This window comes from Sus scrofa, chromosome 11 (genome assembly GCF_000003025.6).
Source record: "Sus scrofa isolate TJ Tabasco breed Duroc chromosome 11, Sscrofa11.1, whole genome shotgun sequence".
NCBI lineage: Eukaryota > Metazoa > Chordata > Mammalia > Artiodactyla > Suidae > Sus > Sus scrofa.
The window spans coordinates 23,182,092-23,200,891 of NC_010453.5; the positions used below are offsets into that span (position 1 = coordinate 23,182,092).

At 37.4% G+C, this 18,800-nt stretch overlaps 1 protein-coding gene across 7 annotated transcripts in view; it reads left to right on the forward strand.

The window, feature by feature from the left end:
- Window positions 1-16,983, forward strand: part of CCDC122 (coiled-coil domain containing 122) — a 39,420-nt gene extending 22,437 nt beyond the window's left edge. For 5 of the 7 annotated variants that reach the window (XM_013980559.2, XM_013980561.2, XM_021065619.1 and 2 more), the window contains one exon: window positions 15,570-15,731. In XM_013980559.2, coding sequence (XP_013836013.1) covers window positions 15,570-15,719 — 150 coding nt within the window. In that variant the 3' untranslated portion in view covers window positions 15,720-15,731. Of the gene's footprint in view, window positions 1-15,569 lie in introns of all 7 variants that reach the window. The other 2 variants (XM_013980558.2, XM_021065620.1) reach the window with 1 other exon arrangement.

The following is an 18,800-nucleotide window of genomic DNA, read 5'->3' on the forward strand; positions in this document are numbered from 1 at the left end:
TGAGAGAGGATATCTGTAACATACATAAGTGCCTCAGGGATAAAATGTCAAACAAGCCGTAGAACATTGGGAAGATGGAATAAAAAGTCTTATCTTTTGAAACTTAATATCAAAAAAAACCCAATGGAAATGATGATGAACCTCATTTACAATAAGAGATTGTTAACTCAAAGCACAATAAGGTCCCAAATTTAGCCTGTCAATTATCAATATTACAGTTTGCAAGATGTGGACCACCTAAATTCTGATATACTATTGGTATGAGTATAAATTGGTAAAAGCATTTAGAAAGGAATTTGAGATTCCTAGTAATTTTTTAAATGCTAACATACTTTATTAACGTGTAATTGTCATAAAAGCAGGTACACTAATTGTAAGGGTTTAACTTGATTAATTTTGAAAATTTATACATGTACTTGTATTACCATGACCTGGGTCAATATATAAAACTTTTTCATCACGCCCAGAAAGTTCTCTTGTCCCTTTTTCCTCAGACTACCACTATTTTGATTTTTAAAAAACAGCTTTATTGAGATATAATTCATACCATACAATTCACCTACTTAAAGTGCATAATTCCAAGATTTTTAGTAAGAATATAGATCATTTGTAACCATTACCATAGTTAACTTTAGAAATTTTCATCACCTCAAAAGAAACCCCATTTTCCCTTAGGTATTCCCTCTTTACTCGTCTATTGTATTTACCCATATTTTGCTCCACCATATTCTTTCTTTCTTCCTGATGTTTGAAGACTTCCTCTTTTATCATTTCCTTTCTCTTTAGAAAACTTCTAAATTTGTTTTTTTAGGAAAGGTCTGCTGGTTACAGAGTTTGGGGAGTTTTTGTTTTGTTTTGTTTATTTGTTTCATCTGAAAATGTCTTCATTTCCCCTTTGTCTTTGAAAGATATTTTTGCTGGATATAACATTCTGGGTTGACAGTTCTTTTCAGTGGAAAAATGCTGTGCCACTTCTTTCTAGTCTCTGTGATTTCTGATGGGAAATCTACTGTCATTTGAACTGTTTTCTCTCTATAGATGAGACATTTGTTTCTTGCTGCTTTCAAGGTTTCCTGCCTGCAAAGTTTCAGAAATTTTCGTGTTATATGTTTTGCAATTAATTTCCTTGGGTTTATCCTATTTGGAAAATTCTCAGCTAATTGATTCCATAGGCTTATATCTTTTGGTAAATTTGGGAAATTTTCAGCTCTGATTTATTTGAATACTTTTTTAGCTCCTGCCCTCTTTCTCCTATCCTTCTAGGACTCTGATGGCACAAATGATAGGTCTTTTTTAAATATGGTTCCACAGGTCCCTGAGGCTCTCCACTTTTTTTCCAGTCTATTGTGTCTCTGTTGTTCAAATTGTATAACTTTTAGTGTTCTACCTTCCAGTCACTGATTCTTTCTTTCTTTTATCTCCTCCATTCCTCTATTGCACCATCGTCCCATTACATTTTTCAGTTCAGTGATTATATCTTTTCCATTTGGTTTTTTTTGTATCTTATACCTTTGCTGAGACTTTTTATCTTTTCATTTGTTTCAGGCACAGTTTTAATTACTCGTTGAAGCATTTTATGATGACAGCTCTAAAGTGTTTCTCAGATAATTCTAACATCTGCATTTTCTTGGTGTTGACATATGTTGATTGTTATTTATTACTCAGTTTAAGATCTTCCTGGTTCTTGCTTTGATGAGTGATTTTCACTGGAATTCTGGATATTTCAGGTATTACACTTTAAGACTCTGGATCCTTATTACTTCCCTGTGGAAGTTCAGAGTCTCCATGGACACTCATGGAGGGAGGAAGGGCTTCTTTTTTCTGCCTTGTTACCACTAGATGAGAGTAGAAGTCCACCTCCCCAAATGGGCTCCACTCACACCAGAGGATGTGGTTTATTACTTTTCCGTAGGAATGAAGAGTCCTGGCTCCCTAGTTAGCCTTCTCTGACACCATCCCAGCAGGAGGATTGGGGTGCTTTGGTATAGCCCAAGCAATGGAGAAAGTTTAGGCTTTCCACTCAGTCTTTGCTAGTGTGGTTGGTGGTGGGTCCAGAGTTTTGGGGTCTTTTTGTTTTTTTGTTTTTTTGTGTGTGTGGTGTTTGACTTTAGGAGAGTAGTTATTACCTAAAAGTTTTTGATCTTGCATAGGCTGCCCTTTTCCTGGTCCCTTGGCTAGACAGCAGGCTTTTCTTGAAGTTTTTGTCTGCACCTATTGGTGTTCCAGCTTGCTCTCTTCCCCATATCCAGCCTGGGATATATGACGCAAAATGAAAATCTAGGGAACTCATCACCATATCATTCCTTGAATCCTGAGGTTTCCAGCCAGTCTGCCTTCTTCTCTTCATCTTTCAGAAGCTTCTTATATTAATATTATATACAACATCCAGGGTTTGTAGTTGTACGTAGGGTGAGGAATAGGTATATGAAATGCATCTGCTTTATTTTGACAAAAGCAGAAGTGTACATGGATATTTTTAGTAGTAAAGAGTGATGTAAATGGCAGCTAATGATAGATTTAGATGGGAGATCACTGAGCTTGAGTCTTCTTTTTTTAGTGTTTTTATCATTATATTTCTTGTCCTGAAATTTAATAAACTCATTTTAAGCTTTCATAATAGGGTTACTAAAGATCTTTTTAGGCTTTTTAGTTTTAATTTTATTAATTCTATTTCATGATAAAGTAGTCCTAAATTCTATCACAATGTCGTGGTTGAAAAAATAAAACTCTAAGAAATTAGAGGTTTTCTATAACAAACTGTAATACTGAAGGAGAGGAGTTCACGTCGTGGCTCAGTGGTTAATGAATCTTACTAGGAACCATGAGGTTGCAGGTTCAATCCCTGGCCTCGCTCGGTTAAGGATCTGGCATTGCTGTGAGCTGTGGGATAGGTCACAGACATGGCTCGGGTCTGGTGTTGCTGTGGCTGTGGCTGTGGTGTAGGCCAGTGGCTACAGCTCTGATTGGACCCCTAGCCTGGTAACCTCCATATGCCGCAGGTGCGGCTCTAAAAAGACAAAAAAAAAAAAAAAAAAAAACTGAAGGAGAGATGCCACAGCCACAAGCATTGTCTTAAAAACACTGCATTTTTCCCCAAAAATTTCTCTTTATTGCTTGATGAGAATTGATCACTGATATGAATAACTTCTTTCTCAAAATAACTAGTTTTTTTTTGGGGGGGGGGTTTGGTCTTTTTGCCCTTTCTAGGGCTGCTCACACAGCATATGGAGGTTCCCAGGCCAGGGGTCGAATTGGAGCTGTAGCCACTGGCCTACGCCAGAGCCACAGCAACATGAGATACAAGCCGCGTCTGCGAATGACTCCACAGCTCACGGCAACACCGGATCCTTAACCCACTGAGCAAGGCCAGGGATCGAACCTGCAACCTCATGGTTCCTAGTTGGATTCGTTAGCCACTGCACCACGACAGGAACTTGATCAAAATAACTAGTTTTTTAAGAGGATAAATTCAAATACCAGAAGATTTTTATTATTACTTCTTTGAGACTTTTCCTAGTCCTCCTGAATGTCTTTAGCCATGGCCTTGGTGTAGCTCATGGTCATCTTTTGCCTGGATCATAGCATTCTTTTTGTTCTAATCATTAATTCTTTCAAACATTTTGTTCTTTGCATGTTTAATTTTGATGGAAAAGTTGCTTTTTACATTTCTGATTAGGAAAAAAATGAAATGGTTTTAAATTTTACATGTTTTTTTAATTCAATGTTTTTGGTACTTTTCAGCTATATCTGAATGAAAGAAGTATTTCCAAATACTTACTCCAAAAATACCTTTTTCCCCTATTGTCTGTCTATATAATAGAGAAAGGAACTAAAGAAAACAGAGAGGAGAATAAAAATAAGTTGAGTCATTGACAAAAAAATTGGGATGCAAAGTACAAAGCATACAAACACAAATCTTCAAATACAAAGCATTAAGCAACAATCAATAATTTTTAGTTCAAGATTTAAAAAATATTATTTGCAAAATCCAAGCATTTTCAGGGAAGGGAAACTAGAACAGTTAAGAAGTTTTTAGCTGGAGTTCCTGTTGTGGCACAGCAGAAATGAATCCAACTAGGAACTATGAGGTTGTAGGTTCAATCCCTGGCCTCACTCAGTGAGTTAAGGGTCAGGTGTTGCTGTGAGCTGTGGTGTGGGTTGCAGACACGGCTCAGATGCCATGTTGTTGTAGGCTGTGGCATAGGCTGGCAGCTACAGCTCCAATTCCATCCCTAGCCTGGGAACTTTCATGTGCTGCGGGTGTGGTCCCCCCGCCAAAAAAAAGTTTTTAGCAAATTATAAGGAGTGCAACAAAGTAATATTTTGTCATAACATGCATAGTGTAAAGCATCTTAAGATTCATTGGTTACTCTTGCCTAAATTTTGTATAATTTGAGCTCCAAACTTAAAAGGATAGGGGAAACTTTAGAGTGTTTTCAGAATTACTACAGGTAAGGGACAAAATATGTTTAACTTGGTACATTACAACATGCAGCTTACACAACTAACTAAACCATTCATCTATTGAGGTCAGCCACAGAAATGATTACACAACTAGAAAGCCAGTCCTACATGAAAAATCCAAAGAAGCAAAATTAAAAGGTGAACTAAAGACAGGATAAGAAGAATGATTCAGGTAGCTAGGTAGCATGGTAACCAATTATTCTAGCTTAAAACATATGGGAAGAAATGTGCAGTATTATTAAATCTGTTGTTATTTATTGAATGCCTCCTATTTTTCAAGCACTTTCTATAGGCAGTCCCATTGAAATTCTCATAATAACATATTTTACAGAATTTCAGAAAATTTAAATAACCTGTATAAGTGTATATAACTAGTGATAAAGGACAGAAGGACATAATAGGATATGAGTCCAGATCTTTGGGACTCTACTCCCAGTCTTTTTAGAAAATGGTTTTCACTTATATGGAAATATGTTCTCCTTAAAAAAATTAAAATATTAGGGGAAAGGCTAAAGTTCCTTTGATTACTGGCTTCCATTGCATTCTCTTTCTCTTACCATGTTCACCTCTTGTTAATCACAACCACTATTTGGTGTGTATTTTTCAAGTCTCATATATGTATGTGCACTTGAGTAAGTATGAGGGTGTATGTATATCTGTCTATATATATACGTACATTTGTGCATGTACGCATACACATGCACACACATCTGTGCATAGGAGAAGATTACATAAATGTACCATACATGTAATTTACAACTACTCTACTTACTTGATAACCTATCTCATAGATTTGTTTCATATTATTACATGTGAGTCTACCTCGTTCTTTTTAAGTACCTACACCTTTGTACCAAGAAGTTCCTGTGAGACCACTTTGTTAAGCAAGGTGGCATATGGTTAATTAGAGTCCCAGGAGGAGATGAGGGGAAAAGAGGGAACCAAAAATATTTGAAGAAGTATTGGCCAGGAATTTTCTAAACTTGATTAAAAAAAATAACTCAAGATTCAAGAAATCTAGCAAACCTAAGGCAGAATAAATACAGAGAAAACCATATTTAAGGAAATTACAGTCAAGCTACTGAAAAAGAAATACAAAGAAAAAGATCTTAAAAGCAGCCAGAAAAGTCACATTACATATAAAAGAACAATGATGAGAATGGTTATTGATTTTTTTTAATAGACTTTATTTTTTTAGAGCAGCTTTAAATTCACAGCAAAATAGAGTAGAATGCATGGCCTGTCCCCACATACTCCCTGTCCCCTGGCAGCTTCCCATGCTATCAGCATCCCCCACCAGAGTGGTCCATTTGTTATAATTGATGAACCTACATTGACATATAATTATCATCCAGAGTTCCTAGTTTACAATAGGTTCACTCTTGGTGTTATACCTTCTATAGGTTTTGAAAAATGTATAATGACATGTATCTGTCCTTATAATGTCGTAGAGAAGAGTCTTGCTGTCCTAAAATCCTCTGTGCTCTACCTAGTTATCCCTTCTCCTGCCATCCCCTCTCAACCATTGATCTTTTTACTGTCTCCATGATTTTACCTTTTCCAGAATGTCATATAGTTAGAATCATACAGTTTATAGCTTTTCAGATTGATTTTTTTCACTTAGTAACATGCATTTAGGGTTCCTTGTGTCTTTCCATTGCTTGTTAGCTCATTTTTTATTTCATTTATTTTTTAGTGCTAAATAATATTCCATTCCCTGAATATTCCACAGTTTGTCCTTCACCTACTAAAGGCCATCTTGGTTGCTTCTAAATTTTGGCAACTATGAATAAGCTGCTCTAAATATCTATGTTTTTGTGTGGACATCAGTTTTAAGTTTCTTTAGAGAAATGCCAAAGAGTATGATTGCTGGATCATGTGGTTAGAGTATGTTAGTTTTGTAAGAAACCACCAAACTATCTTCCAAAGTGTCTGTACCAATTTGCAATCCCACCAGCAATGAAGGAGAGTGCCTTTTGCTTCACATCCTTTACCAGCACTTGGTGTTGTCTGTGTTCCAGATTCTGGCCATTCCAATAGGTGTGTAGTGGTATCTCATTAACTCTTATTTCCCTGATGACTCTTTCATGTGGAGCATCTTTTCTTTCTTTCTCTTTTTTTTTTTTTTTTTTTTTTTGGCTTTTGTCATTTTAGGGCTGCACCCATGGCACATGGAGGTTCCCAGGCTAGGGATCTAATCAGAGGTGTTGCTACCGGCCTACGCCAGAGCCACAGCAATGCCAGATCCAAGCTGCATCTGCAACCTACACCACAGCTCATGGCAATGCCAGATCCTTAACCCACTAAGCAAGGCCAGGGATCAAACCCGCAACTTCATGGTTTCTAGTCAGATTCATTTCCGCTGCCCATGACGGGAACTCCTGGAGCGTCCTTTCATATGCTTATTTGCCATCTGTATGTCTTCTTTGGTGAGGTGCCTGTTCAGACTATTGACCTATTTTAAACTCTGGTTGTTATTCTTATTGTTGAGTTGTAAGCATTGTTTTTGTTTTTGTTTTGTTTTTTGGTTTGTTTTTTTTTGCTACACATACTGCATATAAAAGTTCCCAGGCCAGGGATTGAACCCACACCACGGCAGCAACCCAAGCCACTGCCGTGACAACACCAGATCCTTAACCTGTTGCACTATAAGAGAACTATGGGTCTTAAGAGTTTGTTGTATATTGTGAATAGTAGTTCTCTATCAGATTTGTCTTTGGCAAATTTTTTTTTCCCAGTCTGTGTCTTGTCTTATTCTCTTGCTAGTGTCTTTTCAAAAACATAAGTTTTTTATTTTAATGAGGTCCAGCTTCACAATTACTTCTTTTATGGGTTGTGCCTTTGGTGTTTTATCTAAAAAGACATCACCAGGCCCAAGATCATCTAGGCTTTCTCCCCTGTTATCTTCCTGGAGTTTTGTAGTGTTGCATTTTATATTTAGGTCTGCGATCCACTTGGAGTAAAGATAGAAAGAAGAAGGGAAAAAGTCAAAAGGGACTAATAGGACACAAATATCAATGGTTATATCAAATTTAAATTGACTAAACACTACAATTAAAAAGGAAAAATTTTTGGATTGGATTAAAAATGATTTGCAAATATAAGTTTTTCACAAGAGATGCTCTTTGAATATAAAGACACATTTGAAAACTGGAAAAAGATAAACTATGAAGACATCAATATTAAGAAAACTAGGAGTTCCGTCGTGGCACAGTGGTTAAAGAATCCGACTAGGAACCTGAGGTTGCGGGTTCGGTCCCTGCCCTTGCTCAATGGGTTAAGGATCTGGCATTGCCGTGAGCTGTGGTGTAGGTTGCAGACGCGGCTTGGATCCCGCGTTGCTGTGGCTCTGGCGTAGGCCGGCGGCTACAGCTCTGATTCGACTCCTGGCCTAGGAACCTCCATATGCTGCGAAAGTGGCCCAAAGAAATAGCAAAAAGACAAAAAAGAAAAAAAAGAAAACTGGTCACAGCTATATTAATATAAAGTAATTTCAAGATACAGATTTCTGACAAAGTTACAGAGTCAGTTAGTTTATCAGAAACTAATAATAACACTGAATGTGTATTCATTTAACCACAGAGCTTCAAAATACATAAGCCAAAAACAGAAATAAAAAGACACAATCATATTGGAGATTTTAATTTAATTAAATTATTTAATTTTTAAAATAATTGATAGAACAATACAGAAAATCAGTAAGCAAGCATATAGAAAATTTGAATAATTTACCTATCAACTAAACCTCATAAACATTTACAAAATACTCCACCTAACAACTATTGATTATACTTAATTTTCAAGGTCGCATGGAACATCCACCAAGATAGACAATATATACTTGATGATAAACTTCAAAGAATTTGATATTCTTCAATGAGAACAGATTTATAAATAAGAAGAAAGCTAGAAAATACATAAACATTTTGAAATTGGGCATTACAGTTATAAATAACCCACAAGTCAAAAAAAGAAATCATAGGAATTATTAGAAAATATGTGAAATAGAATAATAATAAAAATATAGCATATATAAAAAGTTGTGGGATGTAGCTAAAGCAGTATTTAGAGGAAGATTTACAGCTTTAAGTGCTTTAATTTCTTTTCTAAATTTTCTTTAGGAAATGAAAAAAAAAGGGGGTTTAAAAGCAATTATCTAAGCTTCCACTGTAGAAATAAGAAGACATGAAATAATTCATCGTAGAAAACAATGAAATAGAAAATGGAAAACTGGAAAAAAATTAACAAAGCCAAAAGTTAAAAAGACTAATAAAATTGACAAACCATAGTAATACTAGTCAAAAAAGAGTATAGTTAAGTCATTACTTTAGGTCCCATTGACTTAAAAGCATAATAAAGGCCTATTATGAATAATTTTATATCAAATTTGACAACTTAGACAAAAAGGACAAACTCAGGAGTTCCCGTCTTGGTGCAGCAGAAACAAATCTGACTAGGAACCATGAGGTTGTAGGTTCAATCCCTGGCCTCGTTCAGTGGGTTAAGGATCTGGCGTTGCCGTGAGCTGTGGTGTTGGGTTGCACACACGGCTCAGATCTGGCATTGCTGTGGCTCTGTCATAGGCCAGCAGCTCCAATTCAACCCCTGGCCTGGGAACCTCCATATGCCGCCAGTGTGGCCCTAAAAAGACGAAAGACAAAAAAAAAAGGGACAAACTCTTTGAAAAAGACACATACCATAACTAATACAAGAAGAAATTACTTTTATGTTTAGCACTATGAACCATCTCCAATTAAGCTCTTTAAATGGTGTAAAGTAGGAATCAATGAAACTGAGTTCATAATTAAAGCTCTAGAATGATGTGGCTTCGGTAATACATTTAAGGGAAGAAATAAAACTAGCCTATACAAACTCTTTCAGAAAATGGAGGAGGGACCTCTTCCCAATGTATTTAAGGAGGCCAGCATAATCCTAACACGAGTTCACAGGATAAAAGGTCAAAATACAAAAATCAATTGTATTTCTATGTAGTTTCTCTATAGTAGCAATAAATAACTGAAAAGTGAAAGGAATCAAAGAAAACTCTTCTCATTAACACTAAAGAACATGCAATATTTGCTAAATACTGAATCCATAGAGTGATATACTATGATCATGGTCTACGAAGCTCAGTATTTTTAAAGTAGTAACCTTCCCCAAAAATGTCCTCCAGATTTAACATCTAGAGACCTCATAAGAATTCTGACATGTATTTTTTTTTTGTAGAAATAGACAAGATGTTCTAAAATTTATATACAAAGGCAAAGGATCTAGCTTGCCAAAACACCCATCTTTTTAGATTAAACATCTGAAGCAAAAATAAGTTACATTTCAGCGGCAGCAAATGAGCTTCAGGTCTTTCAAGTCTTCACGGTAAAACAATGACATTTTATGTTTGCTATATATATGGAGAAATTCTAAACAATAGAGAATTTAGCAATAGTTTTACATAATGGTCTCAAAATATTGTACCAGTCATTTGATTTACAAAAAACTCTCATTTTATCATTTATTCCTTAATTCATTCAGCACATTTATTGAGCTGTTACTGTAGAAGTTACTCTTTAAGGCTCTGACAATAGAGCAGTGAGCAAAATAAAAGGATAGAGATCCCTATCCTCATGGAACTTGCATTCTGTCTGGAGGACAGATGTAAATTATATTTATATATATAGCATGTCAGATAAGGATAGGATAAAGGCAAAAAGAAATGGAGCAGAGAAGGGGACCAGAAGGGGTTCATAGTACCAGGACAGAGAAGGTGAATATTAGATCCTGTGGCCAACAACAGCTTCACTGTGAAGATCACCTTTGGTAAAACCCTGAAAGACGTGAAGAAGCTAGTTATGCAGATCTAAGGACAGCTTCCAGGCCAAAGAAAGAGCAAATGCAAAGGTCTTAAGATGAGCACATACCTGGACCCAGAGGACAGAAGCGAAGAGTGCCTAAGTGGCAGGAATGAAGAGACATAGAGTTGTTCTCTTTTTGCCACTGGGTGTTATGGGCACCATCCTTGCTTCATTATTGTTCTTACTTCTGCCTACCATGTGACAACTAAATAAGAACAGTAACCTATCTATTTCTTAGAGGCAAAAAAAAAAAAAGCTATATTCTCTACAGAACCACTAAGTCCTCCGCTGGATAATGACATTCAAGTTTGAGCAGCGATACACATACCAAAGTTAGCGGCTGAACAATTGTCTGGCCTTCAAGAAGGTTCTCACAATATGACCTTTGCCTTTATGAAGTCACTTCTTAGCCCAAACCCCCGTTTTGCCTTGTGGGCTTAGAAACTTAACTTTGTAAGTATCCCAGAGGTGGGCAGACATGGGGAGATGCTAGTGGAGTTCACCAGAAACTGATGTATAAAACTCAAATGCCAGTTTATAATGTACGTATTAAAACTCTCAAAGAAATCAGAAAACTTAACATTAATCATCAGTGCTTCTTCTTTGTGTACGGAAACTCCATTGGAAGCCAGGTTCTCACAGAGCTGGTTACTGAGCCTGGAAATCAAGTCAGTCATTCCAGGTTTGAGTGTTCTTGACCTCTGGCTCTGGACACTCAAGGAGCCAGTCTCTGTAACAGGGTTACCCTCGTCAGATAATCACTCAGTGGGAACTACTGATACGTGCCTCCTTCACCTGCCTGTTTTTGTGCTACATTCTTCACATAATCCCTTCTGATGATTTATTCTTTCTTTAGTTTGTATTAATACCTCCTGTGATATCCAGCTGAGGCTGGTGATCTAGAGTCCCACTAAGGGGACTTTGCACATCTCTGCTTTGATCTATTGTGTATTGGTTTCATAGCTTCACTACTGAAGAATAATTTTAGAAGCTTCTAAATTAATATGGATTAACCAAAACTCTGTTCCAGTTATTTGATTTCTAATAATATATTCTATGAACAAGAATATAAGCATATTCAGTGACTATATTCTTTTTATTTTTTGGTCTTTCTGTCTTTTTAGGGCCATACCCACAGCATATGGAGGTTCCCAGGCTAGGGGTCCAGTCAGAGCTGTAGCTGCCAGCCTACACTGCAGCCACAGCAATGAGGGATCCAAGCCACGTCTGCTACCTACACCACAGCTCACAGCAACACTGGATTCTTAACCCACTGAGCGAGGCCAGGGATTGAACACAAGTCCTCATGGATGCTAGTTGGGTTCACTAACTGCTGAGCCATGACGGGAACTCCTCATTGACTATATTCTTAAGAATGTATTCTATTGAATATATCTATATTCAGTGATATATGTACATACACACATTGATATATACATTCAATATATTTTTTTTTTTGTCTTTTTTTTTGTTTGTTGTTGTTGTTGTTGTTGCTATTTCTTGGGCCGCTCCCGCGGCATATGGAGGTTCCCAGGCTAGGGGTTGAATCGGAGCTGTAGCCACCGGCCTACGCCAGAGCCACAGCAGCGCGGGATCCGAGCCGCGTCTGCAACCTACACCACAGCTCACGGCAACGCCGGATCGTTAACCCACTGAGCAAGGGCAGGGACCGAACCCGCAACCTCATGGTTCCTAGTTGGATTCGTTAACCACTGCGCCACGACGGGAACTCCTCAATATATTTTTAAATACATTCAATATCTTTTTAAAAAACTTTTGAATATAGTTGCATTATCTAATATAATAATGTTTATGATTACTAACATTTCTAATTCTTTTAAAGTCATTTTATATTTTGCCAACATATCAGGAGGCCTAGTTCACCAATTTGAATGAACTTTCTGAATTTGCAGAATTAACAAAACTGCAAACTTACAAAGGTGTATAAAGTTTATAGAAATTTATGTGAAATGATAGTTGACAGGTTTTCCCTTTTTTAAAAAAAAATGTTTTTATTACACTTGGTTTACAATGATCTGTCAATTTCTGCTGTACAGCAAAGGGACCCAGTCATTTACATTCTTTGTCATGTTCCATCACAAGTGATTGGATATAGTTCCCTGTGCTATACAGCAGGATCTCATTGCTCATCCACTCCAAAAGTAGCAGTTTGCATCTACTAACCCCAAACTCCAACTTCTTTCCTTTGTTTTTATAGCCATGTTTTAGAATGCTTGGAGTGTCTCCATCCTAGTTCCCCTACTGCTGCTGCACAACTGTGTTTCAATATGGTTGATTTCCTTTGTAATCCTATGTGTTTTATTTCATGTATTTAAAAACATTGCAAGAAGGAGTCCATAGTCCTCACTATACTATCAGAATGACCCATGGCATAATAAAGATAAAGAAGCCCTGAGCTAAGGGAGGAGCTGGGAAAGAGAGAGGGGACCTCTGCTGAGGGTCTCACAGAAAGTGAAAGGGAAAGCTGAGTTGCAGAGCGAAGGGGAAACAGGCTGGAGACAGAGTCTTAAGGCCCCAGAAACCCAGAGTCTTGTTTCCCTGCAACCATCTTAGCTATAAACTTATTTTGGCAAATTGATTATTTTGATAAATTTGGTGCATTGGTGTTTTAAAAATTGATTCTTTTTTGTATCAGACTAAATCGACCTTCCTGACTAGCTAGGGCTCTCTCTTAAAGAGATCTGAGGATGAAGAGGGAACTTTCCCAGCCCTATTCTGCTACTATTTGATCAGTTCCTTGGAAAGTGGGTGTTTACTATAATAATACCACTGTCACACTCACTGGAAATACCACTTCACAGCCACTATGAGTGTGGTTATGATTCAAAAAAGGCAGATAATATCAAGTACTTTCATTATGTGAAGAATTAGAACATTCCCACCCACTGTTAGGAATGTAAACTAGTGCAATCATAGAAGAAAACAGTATGGCAGTTCCCCAAGAAATTAAAAATAGAATTATTCTATGATCCAGCAATTCCACTTCTGGGTATATGCCCAAAAGAATCGAAAGCCAAGTCTCAAAGAGATATTTGTATACGCATATTCATAGCAACGTTAGTCACAATAGCCAAAAATAGGAACAACCCGAGTGTCCATTGATGGATGAATGAATAAGCAAGATGTGGTATATACATACAATGAAATATTAAAAAGGAAGGAAATTCTGACCCATGCTACAACATGGATAAACTTTGAGGTCATTATGCTAAGTGAAATAAGCCAGTCATGAAAAAACAAATACTCTTTAGTTCCACTTAAATTATGTACCTAAAATAGTCAAATTCATGGCAACAGAATGTAGAATGGTGATTGTCAAGGGTTGGAGGCAGTGAAGAATAGGGACTTACTATTTACTGTTACAGGGTTTCAGGTTTTTTGTTTTTGTTTTTTTTTTTTTGGTCTTTTTGCCTTTTCTAGGACTGCTCCTGGGGCACATGGAGGTTCCCAGGATAGGGGTCGATCGGAGCTGCAGCTGCTGGCCTGCACCACAGCCACAGCAACGAGGGATCCGAGCCGTGTCTGCAACCTACACCACAGCTCACGGCAACACTGGATTCTTAACCCACTGAGCAAGACAAGGGATTGAACCTGCAACCTCATGGTTCCTAGTCAGCTTCGTTAACCACTGAGCCAGGAACGATGGGAACTCCAGGTTTCAGTTTTGAAAGACAAAAAGGGTTCTAGAAGTGGACAGTAGTAATGGTTGTATAAAGATGTAAATGTACTTAATACTACTGATCTGTAAATTTTAAAAATGATTAAGATGGTACATTTTATGTGTATTGTACCACAAAAAATAAATAAATTTTAAAAGGATATCTTAAAAAATGAATAGTTAGCTTTCCCAGCCTTATTATTCTAATTTTAATCAGTTCCTTTAAAAGTAGGTGTTTAGTCACCCTGAGATGCCACTTCATACCCAATAGAATAGCTGTGACCAAAAAGGCAGATAGTAACTATTTTTGAGGATGTGAAGAAGTTGGAGCCCTCACACATTGACCACGGGAATGTAAAAATGGTGTGGTCACTTTGGAAAACACTCTGGCACTTCCTCCAGTGGTTGAACAGAGAGTTACTGTATGACCCAGAATTGCATTCCTAGGTATTTACCCAGAGATATGAAAATATACATCTACATAAAATGTCCATGAATGTACATAGCAGCCAAAAGTGAAGACAACCCAAATGTCCATCAGCTGATGAATTGGATAAATAAAATGGAATATTACTCAGCCATAAAAAGAAATGAAGTGCTGATGCATGCTAAAACATGGATAACCCATAAAAACATTATGATAATTGAAAGAAGCCAGTTGCAAAAGACCACATGTTGTATAATCCCATTTACATAAAATGTCCAGAATAAGCAAATATGTATAAAGAGAAAGTAGATTAGTGGTTGCCTGGTGCTAAGCATGGCCAGATGGAAACAAGGAGTCACTGCTTACGGGTACTAGGTTTCTTTCGGGGGTAAAGAGAATGTTCTAAAATTGATCGTGGTGATGACGGATGCACATCTCTGCATATACTAAAAACCATTGAATACTTTAAAGAATGTATTGTGTGATATGTGAATTGTATCTCATTAAAACCGTTGAAAGAAAAGATTGGCTGTCCTTGTGTAGCCGACACTAACAGCAAGGATTTTGACTTTTTTACTTTCTTGTGGCCTGACACCAAACCCTTGCACCTTGCACTGTGTTTCCTCGCCTTCTGCTGTGGCCTTGTCTGGTTCAGCATAAACACTGATCTACCGAATGGCAGGGAAAAGGCCTACATGATGTCCTAGATCTTTTAGATCAGTGAACCGCCGCATACAGGAAATGAAACCATCTCTCTGAACTGGAAACTGCTTTGATGAGTAGAAGGCCCTCCATCACAGATGCGTCCCTTGGTGCAACGCTCAAATACCATCACTTGCTAGGTGTGAAATCTCGATTGCATTACTTAAACTCTTTGATCTTCAGTTCATACAAAAATGGAGATAATATTTATATCAATAAGGTGTTATGAGAATTTAATTATATGTAAAAAGTTCTCATCACAGTATCTAACATGTAACAAGTGTTGAAAAAATAGTTATAATTGCTGTTTATTTTTTTTATCATTATTATTTACTGTGAGTAATTTTTAATCAAGCGCTTTCCTCTTTAGAGTAGTCAAAATATCCTTTATGGCTATTTACTGTTTTTCCTTCTCAAGCCCCGTTGACATGTACTCTTCTTTTAATAGGTACAACATAAGAGATATGAGGCAGTTCTTAAGCGTTTGCACTGTCAGGTGAACAAGCTTCAGTCAAACAGAAGACATTGGCAGTGGAACATTCAGCAGCTGGAAAAAACGGCAGCTGAACTGAGAAAATGCATTGGAACCAAAGATTAACATGGCCATAGGGCAATCTAGAGCACAGACTATGCCACAAAAATTGTGGGATGGAAAGGTGAGAAAACCCTATGATTCTTAACAACTAGCATCCACTATCAAGAGGGCTGTCTTAATGACAGAGATGACAGAGATATATTCTTCTTTTTTCTTTTTTTTTTTTTTTGAATAAGCCATCTGTTAAAGTGCCTTCCAACCCTGTATCTTCCCAGTGGATAAACAGTAGGAATACTCACAAAGGAATAGTCTGGTATGAATAGTATGAATATTTGAAGTGTATAAGATGAACTGTAGTCAGGAGTTCCCGTCGTGGCACAGTGGTTAACGAATCCGACTAGGAACCATGAGGGTGAGGGTTCGATCCCTGCCCTTGCTCAGTGGGTTAACGATCGGTGTTGCCGTGAGTTGTGGTGTAGGTTGCAGATGAGGCTCGGATCCCGCGTTGCTGTGGCTCTGGCATAGGCCAGTGGCTACAGCTCCGATTCGACCCCTAGCCTGGGAACCTCCATATGCCACGGGAGCAGCCCAAAGAAATAGCAAAAAGACAAAAAAAAAAAAAAATGAACTGTAGTCGTGAATGCCTGTTTATAAACATGTCTCCTTCACTATCACATGAAGTAAAAATTTAGAAGAAAAGAAGCACTTGAATTTATAGTGATTTAAATTGTTATTTTAAATTGTTACCTGTTTCAAACTTTTCATGAGAGCCTACTTTTTCTTTTTTTTACTGCGGGCTTCAAAGCAATCCATTAATATTTACATTTATAATAATATTGTAATATGTTCAAGGGTTCAGATATTTTACTCAGTTTTCTATTCATAGGTAGCAATAATTTTATTCTTTGTTGTTAGATAGCATATTTTTAGAGTGTTGCAATGTATACAATTTTTTGTTTGCTTTTTTGTCTGTAATTTCTTTGTTACTATAACTAAATTGAAATTATAACATCATGTAAGGCAAACATACAAGCTCTTAAAAGAATGTATTTTTTTTCTCCTTGAAAGTAATATCCTGTGTCCACAGCAACAAATCAAAATTTAACTTGTCCCTTTTAGAATAAAAGTGCTCCTTTTTGTGACTCCATTGAGTCAAGTTTTTAGAAGTAGTAACAAAATATTAATTATTGAAGGTACATTTTTAAAAAATATTTGCTTTTAGGATTTAATGGATTCAAAGCAATAACATCAAAAAGGTGTATCAAGTCCATTTTCTCCTCACCTTTCTAGATGCATAAGATTCAATAAAAATGTAACTGATATAAAATCTGGTATTAATAATCTTGTTATGCCTAACATTTGTAGTCCTGTTATGAATGTGCCTGGCTTACTGTGGCTAACACTTCAAATGGTCTATGCTGTAATATAGTCAAAGTAGGACTAGTTTTTTTTTCTTGCTGCCTTTTTAGGGCTGTACCCACGGCATTTGGAGGTTCCCAGGCTAGGGGCCTAATCATAGCTACAGCCTCCAGCCTACACCACAGCTACAGCAATGTGGGATCCAAGCCGTGTCTGTGACCTACACCACAGCTCACAGCAACTCTGGATCCTTAACCCACTGAGCAAAGCCAGGGATCGAACCCACAACCTCATGGTTCCTAATCGGGTTTGTTTCCGCTGCGCCATGACAGGAACTTCCATGCTGCTTTTTTTAGGGTTAGGATTAGGGTTAGAGTTAGTATATCACAGACCTAATTATAAAATGCTAAGTTATAAAACTGCTAGAAGATAACATGGGAGAAAGCCTGGATAACCATCAGTATGGTGATGTTCTTTTGGATTCAATAGCGAAGGCAAAATCCATGAAAGATATGATTGAGAAGTTCCTGACTAGGAACCATGAGGTTGCGGGTTCGATCCCTGACCTTGCTCAGTGGGTTAAGGATCCAGTGTTGCCATGAGCTGTGGTGTAGGTGACAGACGTGCCTCGGATTCCGAGTTGCTATGGCTGTGGCATAAGCCGGCGTCTACAGCTCCAATTAGACCCCTGGCCTGGGAACCTCCATATGGTGTGGGAGCAGCCCTAGAAAAGGCAAAAGGACAAAAAAAAAAAAAGATAATTGATAAACTGGATTTTATTAAAATCAAAAACTTCTGCTCTGTGATAGACACGGTCAAGAGAATGGTAAGACAAACCATATGCTGAGAGAAAAATTTGCAAAAGACACATTCAATAAAGAACTGTTATTCAAAATAGAAAAGAAACTCTTAAAACTCAACAGTAAGAAAACAAATAACCAGATTAAATAGTGGGCCAAAGACCTTAACAGATACCTCACTAAAGAAGATACGGAGATGGCAAATAAGCATATGAACAGATGCTCCACCTGAAGGGTTATCGGGGAAATGAAAATTAAAACAAGGAGATACCACTACACACCTATTAGAATGGCTAAAATCTGGAACACTCACAGCACCAAAGTCTGGTAAGGATGTGGAGCAACAGGAACCCCTTCATTAATTGCTGGTGAGAATACAAAATGGTAGAGCCATTTTAGAAGACAGTTTGGTAGTTTCTTATAAAACTAAGCGTACTCTTTAACACTTGGTCCTGCCATCACACTCCTTGGCATTTATCCAAAGGAGTAGAAAACTGATGTCCACACCAGAAGATGATGATTATAGCAGCTTTTTTCATAATGGCCAAAACTTGGAAGCAACCAAGATGCCTTTCACGTAGTTGAATGGATAAATAAACTCTGGTACATTCAGAGAGGATGGGATATTATTTAGCGCTGAAAAATAAATGAGTTCTCAAGCCATGTAAAGATATGAGTAAAGTTCAGTGTATGTTATTAAGTGAAAGAAGCCAATCTGAAAAGACTATATATTATATAATTCCAACTATAGGACATTCTGGAAAAGGAAAAACTCTGGAGACAGTAAAAAGATCAGCAGTTGACAGGGTTGCCTGGGGTGGGGGCGGGGGCAGCGGGGAAATGGCAGTGGTTGGGGAAGAAATGAATGGACAGCTCAGAGGATTTTATTTTTTTAGGGCAGTAAAAATATTCTGTGGGATACAATAGTGATGGATATATGTAACTGTCCATTTGTCCAAATACGTAGAATGTACAACACCAAGGG